The sequence below is a fragment of the Humulus lupulus genome, chromosome 7 (genome assembly GCF_963169125.1).
Source record: "Humulus lupulus chromosome 7, drHumLupu1.1, whole genome shotgun sequence".
Classification (NCBI taxonomy): Eukaryota; Viridiplantae; Streptophyta; class Magnoliopsida; order Rosales; family Cannabaceae; genus Humulus; species Humulus lupulus.
The window spans coordinates 4,441,598-4,451,533 of record NC_084799.1 but is presented as its reverse complement, the minus strand read 5'-3'; the positions used below and the strand labels follow the sequence as shown (position 1 = coordinate 4,451,533).

At 33.0% G+C, this 9,936-nt stretch overlaps 1 protein-coding gene across 1 annotated transcript; it reads right to left on the bottom strand.

Moving 5' to 3' along the window:
* Nucleotides 1-356: 356 nt before the first annotated feature.
* LOC133789735 (extensin-like) lies at nt 357-1,970 on the bottom strand. The gene has a single exon (XM_062227496.1). It carries the CDS (start codon nt 1,950-1,952, stop codon nt 357-359), a length of 1,596 nt encoding a protein of 531 aa, XP_062083480.1. The 5' UTR covers nt 1,953-1,970.
* Between the last annotated feature and the right edge of the window lie 7,966 nt (nt 1,971-9,936).

Here is a 9,936-nt window from a genome sequence, read left to right as displayed (position 1 = left end):
AAGAGTACGTCTGCATGCTAACTTTGTTTAGTATAATGGGGAAAATATATTTATATTATCATTGTCTTTTTTTAATGCGTATATTAAATAGTATAGTGTTAAAGAAACGACAACAAGTGAGACAAGAAATCATAAACATCAAATATTAGTGGTTTCATTCCATAAAAGAAATAATAAAATTTATAAAACTTCCCTAAAAGGAACTCACACCTTTAATTATTGCCAACAAAAAGTATATAAACTGAACGAAACTATTAGATACGCAAACAAATGCTGGAAATTCTTCAAACCCGAACATGCATAAAAGAATGCAAAGTTATTGGAGCTCTAGGTTTGAAGTTATAACCATAGCGAACTTAGTAGTATTTAGAAGGTGGAGGTGAACTGTAGACGTATGGCTTGTGAGACGGCGGTGGTGGTGATTTATAGTCATACTTGGGAGTTGGGGGTGGAGGAGATTTGTAAGAGTGTGAAGGACGATGTACTATCTTTGATGGAGGTGGAGGAGAACTGTAAATGTAAGGAGGTGGCGGTGAGTGAACTGGTGGAGGTGGGGACTTATAAATGTATGGAGGAGGTGGTGACGGTGATGGTGGAGGTGGAGATTTGTAAATATATGGTGGGTGGCTTTTATGCTTAGGCGGTGGTGGAGATTTGTAGATGTAGGGAGGTGGGGGTGGAGACTTATAGATGTAAGGAGGTGGTGGTGAGTAAACTGGTGGTGGTGGGGATTTATAGATGTATGGAGGTGGTGGTGATGGGGATGGTGGGGGTGGAGACTTGTAAATGTACGGAGGTGGAGGAGAGTGTATTAGTGGAGGTGGAGACTTGTAAATGTATGGGGGTGGTGGTGAGTGGACTGGTGGGGGTGGAGATTTGTAAATGTAAGGAGGTGGTGGTGAGTGGACTGGAGGTGGTGGGGACTTGTAAATGTAAGGAGGTGGTGGTGAGTGAACTGGTGGAGGAGGGGACTTGTAGATATATGGAGGGGGTGGTGATGGAGAAGGTGGAGGTGGAGACTTGTAAACATATGGTGGGTGGCTTATTTCCTTAGGTGGTGGTGGAGATTTATAGATGTAGGGAGGTGGGGGTGAGTGGATTGGTGGTGGTGGGGATTTGTAGATGTAAGGAGGTGGAGGTGAGTGCACTGGTGGAGGTGGGGACTTGTAAATGTATGGAGGTGGGGGTGAGTGGACTGGTGGAGGAGGGGACTTGTAGATATATGGAGGGGGTGGTGACGGAGATGGTGGAGGTGGAGACTTGTAAACATAGGGTGGGTGGCTTATTTCCTTAGGTGGTGGTGGAGATTTATAGATGTAGGGAGGTGGTGGTGAGTGCACTGGTGGAGGTGGGGACTTGTAAATGTATGGAGGTGGTGGCGTGTGGACTGGTGGGGGTGGGGATTTATAGATGTAAGGAGGTGGTGGCGAGTGAACTGGTGGAGGGGGAGACTTGTAAATGTAAGGAGGTGGTGACGAGTGAACTGGTGGTGGAGGGGACTTGTAGACATAAGGAGGAGGCGGTGAAGGAGATGGAGGAGGTGGAGACTTATAGATATAAGGAGGTGGAGGCGAGTGGACTGGTGGAGGAGGAGACTTATAGACATAAGGAGGTGGTGGTGATGGGGATGGTGGAGGAGGAGACTTGTAGACATAAGGTGGGTGGCTAACATGCTTTGGTGGAGGTGGAGACTTGTAAACATAAGGAGGTGGTGGTGAAGGAGATGGTGGAGGTGGGGAATTGTAGTGGTACGGTGGGTGGATTACATTCTTTGGTGGCGGTGGAGGAGACTTGTAAACATAGAGAAGAGAGTGTTCAACCTTCTTTGGTGGTGGTGGAGAAGCATAAACATAAGGCTTGTCGTAATCAGCAACTACACTAGTTGCTATGAGACAAATTGCCATAGCAAAAACTAGTCGAGGCCAATGCCTCGGCTGTCCTCGGCCCCTCATTTTTGGCAAACTCTTAGTTTCTTTAGATCTACTAGTTATTGTTGTGTAGTGACTTGCATGGTAAAGATGATAGGAGCCCCTTTATATAGGAACTCTCAACAATCATAGTTGACTAGGACATATTTGTTTATTGAAGAAACAGCCTGGTTCATGGCATATTTTAATGAAAATAGTATGATTAAAATAATGAATATAGTACTCTATTTTGTTTAAATAATAACCCAAATCGTTAATAGATCTAACTTTCTACTAACTATTTGTAATTCTCTTCATATATTCTTGTGCTTTCCCACTATATCTCAAAATTTCTTCATGGAGGCCACGAACTTTTCATAATGCAAATTAGGTATGAAGATGTGGGGCTGAATAATTCAAAGCGTGTTTTAAGTAAATCACTGCTCATGACTTTTGTTTTGTTTTGTTTTTCTTTCCAAAAAAACAAAATTAAAAAAATGAAATGGAAATAGCAAGAGAAACATCTAAACTTATACTCTAATAAAGTCAAGATAATAATGCAAAGTTTTGTCTTTTAGCTAAACAACGTGCTTAGATCACTTCAACGAGTATATTAGTCATAGTTAATAAAGAGCTTTTGGTAGAAAATGTAACAAAAATTTCTAGAAGTTATATGTTGTGTGGTAATATTTTTAATCCTACCTTCGAACTTTCTTAATTAATATTTTTTTTATTGATTTATTAACCTGACAACACTGAAGAAGCAATAAATAAACCTACAATGTTCCATCTCACAAGTAGTATAAACCGTCGTGTTTGGTAAGTAACTACTTTTTGACCTTGGCTGTCTTTAAAAGTCTTTTTTTTTTTTTTTTGTGAATTCTTTTTAGAGCTTTATTTATGTGAATTTTATTGTATATATATCGAAACTTGATAAAAAAAAAAAAAATCATATTGAATAAAAGGGCTGGCTCAAGGACTCGTACAATTGTACATTACTTTGATTTATAGGCTTCTCTTAATTAAATATTAAACACACTAGCTAGTTATTATAAATTGAAGGCCTAACTTAAGGCCTCATATTGTGCTGTGTGTTGAGGTCGCTCGTTACATAATCTTTCTATTTTTAAATATATGAATATATATATATATATTTATATATATACACACATAATAAAAAAAATTACAGAAGACGCATATGATGGAATGATAATGTACATAATTATAACTTGATTGATTAATTCCTAGTTTATTTGGTCACTTCATCTTAATCAGATTAATGATTTGAAACATATATTTTGGTCCATTTTGATAAAGGTTGACAATCAAGGTCAACCAACATTTATATATACAACTTACATGTTCATTCATTTTTATGTACCGCTAAAAAAATTTATGTGGTTTACAATATTTTTAAATAGGTAGGGGTATCACTTTTGCCCCTACTGTATAGAAGTGTTTTTTTATTCTCAGTATTTGGAGAAATTATAACCCAATTTGTTTTATATGATGGTATACATTACAGTTATAACAGTTATCTTGCCAATTTTTTAGAAATTTTGAATAATTTACACTGTCGAAATCAGAATTTAAATAGTCAGTTACATGCGTACTTGATTTTTTTTTTATATGCCTAGAAAACAGACTGTTTGAACCCTGATTTCGGCACTGTCGTAAATTATTCGAAATTTTTCAAAAATTGACAGGATGACTATTATATCTATCATCTACGCTGCTATAAAAAAAATTGAGTTATAATTTCTCTAAGTATCAAAATTAAAAAACGCTCCTACGGGCAAAAGTAATACCCTATCTAAGAAGCTATATTTATATATATATATATATATTTGTAAAAAAAAAATGTGAATTGTAGTGCACCAGATATATAAGATGAAATTTGGTAAGAAAATGAGAAAATGCTAGGTAACACCTTGATATAAGTCAAATAAGACCTTGTCTTTAGTTGTTTACAAATGGCAATTACTTAAAAGAGGCCAGCCAAGATATATATTTGTTCTTATTTGAAGGTCGGTGATGCACCGAAACATAGATTATTGATATTCTTTTATTCATAAATTTTGTTCTCTTTTAGTGTCACAAATTTTATTGCCACCAAAGTAAAAAATAAATAAATAAAATATAGTGTAAGAAGGGTTTGTTAGGCTGATAGCTAAAAAAGAAAAGGTTATTGTTTGATAATAGTTGATGACCAATAAGTTCCAATCTGATTAAATTGGCACAGTTCTAAATTGTCTCTTCCTTTGAATCTCTTCCCAATCCATAATATAGTTTGCCCTTATTCTTTGAAGATTATATTAAAGCATTGGAGTAATTTATAGCTTTTGGAAAATTGAAAGCGTGATTACATAAATGTTTTTTAATTTGGAATTATGCCTTGCATAAATATTGAGTTATTAGTTATAGTAGATTTATTAATTTAACTAACAATAATTAGGTGTGTTACATCCAAATTTCGAGGATGAATAAATGAGTCTCAAAATATAGGCTTGTAAGGTGTAAGCTCGAAAATAACAAACAGTAGATGAACACTTATATAAATATGCATGATTCCTGACTTATTCTTCTTGGCGTTCGAGCACAAATTTAAAAGGTTCGAGCTTAAAGTTCAAGCTCGAAAGAAATAATCTTCTTCAACGCATATAGTTGTTATGCAAGCCTAAGGTGTAAGCTTGAAGATATTTGTCCCAAAGATTGAGTTCGATGAAACCACTGGCTAAGGAGGAGGTTGATTGGAATAACGAGCTCGAAGTATCGGTCGATCTCGAAAGCACGTTAACCTTGCGTTCGAGGTCAGCAACGCGTTTTGCACACAATAGTTGTTAGGAAATCTCTATTCTTTAGGGATTTGTTGTTATCTGTTGTTAAATCTCAATTATTATGGGATATTATATATTTATTTACATTCATTTCAGATGGGAATTATTGGTTGTAACTTCCCTGAATCAGGGGAAGATATTTTCCCAACCAAGCTTATAAATAGCCTGTAAATTTTCATTTGTAGGGAAGTACAAAATTGTATTGAGAATACTCTGTCAAATTACTTTTTGAAAAAGTTTTGAGAGAGTATCAAGATCAAAGATATTGACTTGTGGATGGCAGATTTTAACAAACACGTAAAAATTCGACTATTCTTTTCTTTTTTCTGAAATATTATTTAGTGTTCTTCAAATTTAATTTGACGAAAAACAGCATAAATGGGTAGAAAAAGTTTCACATTCTTTTTCCTTTTTTTTTATAATTATATATTTATATGCATTCGATCATACCTACCTTGGACCGATACAGAATTAGAAGAAAAAAAATTAAATTTAAAGAAAAAATTAATTAGAACAAATTAACACATTAATGATGTGAGCCAATTCAAACAAATTGTTTATTTATTTGGCCGTACTATATATATAAAGACAAAAATATTTATAGAGGAACATGACCCAGCTGTGGCTGTCTCTAGGTCCAAATTTTGTTCATTGACTCAATATTGATATATTAATATATATATATATATAATAACTTGTTAATTTTCCATATACATTTCAACTAGATTTCAACTAAGAACAAATTAGATTGGCTCATTAGTTCTATGCATACGAAAGCCACGAACTGGTGTAATACCATAGATATTTATGATTGACCAACATCCCATTGCGGTACGGATGGTGCCAATAATTTCATAATAATCCCATAATTAATTATATTATTATATGTAATAATTAATAAACTTATTCCTGTTTTTCTTCAACAAACTTGTTCCTGTTTTATATATATGGGTTTATATTTTTTTATACAATGTGTTTTGTCTCATTACCTTTGGATCATGTGTTTTGACAAATTATTTTTTGGACCATGTATTTTCTAAAATAGTTCAAATTAGAGCTGTAAATATGGGCCGGGCTTTCTAACAAGGCACGAAACTGTCACGAGCCCAGGAGGCACGAGTACGACACAGCACGAAAAAATATGGGTCTGGGCCAGACACGACACGAATTAAAAATTGGCACGGTACGACACAGCACGACATGGGCCTGAGCACGGCACGGCACGGCACGACAAGCCCGAAGGCACGACAGGAAAGCACGAACAAACTAGCTCGAAAGCACGACACGATAAAAAGCCCAATATTTTGACATTAATAATCATAATAAATTTTTATTTGCCAATTATTAATAAATTAAAATGATAATACAAGTCTTATTTTTCTCAATGTTTATATTTTTATAATTGTATTAATTTATTTTAAGATTTGTAAGTTAAATTTTTTAGCATTTATTAGTAGGTATTAAAATTCTAATAATTATCTTTGATATAATTTTGTGTAAAATATTGTTAAAAAATATATAAAAATATCTAAAATTATAATTTAAACAAAGAAATGTATTTGATTTGGTGGTAAGTCCATTGATGGTGGTTAAAGAGGAGGTGGATGGTTTAATTCTCCATCCTCACATTTTTTTGCAATAATAAAGTGGGCCCAAATTTGGGTCCGAATATAAAAAGTGGGTCGGCCCGACACGGCACGACATGGGTCGGGCCCATGGGCCATGCTAGGCCTACTCTTTAAAAAATTGGTTGGCCCGGCCCGAGCCCGGCCCACATTTACAGCTCTAGTTCAAATAGACCCCTAAACCCGATTTTTATCAAAGTTTTTTGAACTAAAATCACAAATAATTCATCAAACTAATAACTCAGAATAAAAATACAGTTATTTTGCCTAAGAATTGTATTGTTATATTCAATATTTTGTTCATCAAAATCAAGTTTAGAAGCCTATTTGAACCATTTTACAAAACACAGAATCCAAAAAATAATTTATCAAAACGTAAGATCCAAATAAGTAATGAAGCAAAACCTATGGTTTAAAAATGTATAAGCCCTGTATACTGTAAAATAAGGTATATGTGTGTCAATTTTCAGACTTGCGCCCACTTTAAAAAGGGCCGCCTGCTTTTTCTCTATATAGGACAATTTTGGGTGACAAATTTCGAGCTAATTAATTTGAATCAAATCTTTATTAATTGTAAATAATACTGTATATAATATAATATATATTATAGGTTATTATGCGAGGTGGCATCCTAATTATCGTCCACAAAAAGTGCATAAAATGATAATTATTGTCCTAATTATTATCAGATGCGCAAATATTAATGCTTGAATTTTCTTCAAAAAAGAGTGCATATAATAACCACGGCAAACTGAGTAGTGTTTAGTGGTGAATGATGGAGCTAGGGGGACTGGGCCATGCTCCTCTAATTTGCTTTTCTATATTTTTGTATAGTTTATTTTTTTAAAATATTATTATAAATATATGTGAAAATATATATTAGCAAAAAAAAATTATACTGTATATATTTAGTAAAATTTTATTAAAAAAAATTGGGTTCATATTTATGTTTTAGCCCTACCTCTTTCACTGGTTGTGATCAACTGTAGACAAAAACACATTGTGTGTATGGAGAATGAGGTACTATCTTTGATGGAAGTACTAGCCAGAAGGGGCGTCGAGTAGATATATAGTGGGTGTAGGGTTGTTAATGGGGCGGGTCGTCCCAGCCCATGAAGAAACCTGCACTACCCCATTTAAAAAATGGGGTGGGACGAGACAACCTGCTAAGATAGCGATTAACTAACGAACTCCAACTTGTAGACTACTTTTGAAAAAAAATAATAAATCATTTATACTAGTACTAACATAAAAAGAACATCATGTAAGCTATATATTATTATTGCTAAATGGTCCTAACTCTATAGTGATTATCAATAATATATAACTTTTGAACACCTTAAACGAAACCCACCCACAGATATATGTATGGGGAAGCAAATTGAATTATAAATCTATAATAATTATCTCCAAAAAATTTGCAACATGATTAGCAAATTAGATGGGTGATGGAGTGAAAGTGAGGATGATTCTTAATAATATATATATATATATATATATAAATACTTTCGCAGTGGTGGAGCTATGTGGCAAAATAATGCCATGGCATAATAAACCAGTAGTACCAGCCTGATCTCATCATATTCGGCCAACTAAACTCTTAATCTTTCTTAATTAAATAAATCTACTACTGTGTATAGTGATCGATATAATTGAATGATAAGGGCTGAGGGAGTAGCCTCTTCATATAATGGTCTCTATGATATGGATCATAATATTGTAGTAAATGACGTCTTTGTTTTATCACCAAAACTCGTTCTTGAAGTAACCCACATTTAACCCCTTGATTTAATCATTTAGCTAGAGATGGTTTAATCATGGATTATTTGTTCTCAACTTTAACTAAAAAGTTGCCAATGTGTAAATATGGAAAAATGTTGAAGTTTGTTATTCATAATTAATTAGAGAATTTATTTTACTAATAATATATTTCGTTTTTAATAGTTATCAAATTCATGATTATTCATTAAGTATAGTGGGCAATAGGTACGATAATCAAGTGATGACAACATATTTATTACCAATGTATTTTTCAATGCGTATATAAAGTGATTAAGTAGTGCTAAGAAATAAAATGACAGAGATAAGTGATCATAATAAGATCAAATTATTATAGGTTTTATTCCATAAAAAGAAATAATACAATTAACAATGTTTTTCTCAAAGGAACTCAAACAATTAGTTATTGTCAAAAGAGTACATAATAAAATGAACAAAATTATAAAATAAGCAAACTTGAAATTTCTTCAAACCCGAACGTGCATAAAAGAATGCATTGTTATTATTAGAAAATAATTGTATGTGGGCTAATTTTGTATATGGTTAATATGGGCTTGGGCCCAAATCTTATTACATTAGGTTGAATATATTACCCTAAAAGTGAATTAATCAAATCAAGGAAACAAATTATCTCAATCTTAACATTAACATGGTATCAAAGCCTTAGTAGCCTAGCAAACTCTTACCTATTCTTTTCTTCTACTATTCCTTCAGACATTTTTACCACAATTGGCTTCCTCCTATATCGATACCAGAACCAGTCGACCACAATCAGCTTCCTCCACAGCCGCACACAGTCGACCAACCCTATTAACAATACCAAAACCATACCGTATATGTATATAAACTCATATACTGAGACTACCCGTATACCCAGATCTTATATATATATATATATATATACAACATTATTATGGGCTTTAGGCCCGTGAAATTTTCCATTTAATTATAAGACCGTTGGACTTAAAATCAAGGTCTGCATTATTTTCTATTGATTTAATTAATTAAATAATTATATAAATCATTTATCAAATTAATTATTTATAATTTGAACCTTGATTTAAACTTATTTATTAATTTAGATATCAATTTATCTTAATTAATAAATCTGCCATAATTTCTCTTTTCTTCCCTAAATTACGTAACTCTATGAAACTATCCAAAATTGACATAGTCAACATTGATAATTCTAATTGATAATTAAATCAATTAATTGAGACTATCTAGATGATTTTATCCAAGGTACCGTGTGGACCATGGGCCTATGAAATCAAGCTCCAATAAGTTATCATAAATCTAACAAATAAATTTACTAACTTATTAATTACTCATGACTCCACTAAATACTTGGAATTGCACTCTTGAATTCATAGAACGCTCTATAACAAATATAGATACGCTATTAATTATCAATTGTTACAACCATAATTTTCACTCAATCCTCTATAGACAGTCTACAATGAGATGTGACTAAAATACTGTTTTACCCATCATTGTATTTTATCCTTAAAACACTTAGTTCCTTGTAAATGATATTTCAGTAAACTAATATTAATTACTGAAATGAGATCTCAATCATTTAACACCTTGAACCAAACTAAAAGGAAACCATCATTTCACTTCTTTATCAGAAGCTATAGATGTTCATATCTATGATTAACACTCTCACTCAATTATACTACCAAGTTCCCAAGATGTAAGTATGGGCTAGTCCATAGGGTAAGCTGGTAACGAACAAGTCAAAGAACTCAAATAATACAATCAGTTATAATACTAACCACTCAGAAT

Coding starts and splice junctions, on each gene's coding strand:
- LOC133789735 (XM_062227496.1), bottom strand. CDS start 1,952: ATGAGGGGCCGAGGACAGCCGAGGCATTGGCCTCGACTAGTTTTTGCT.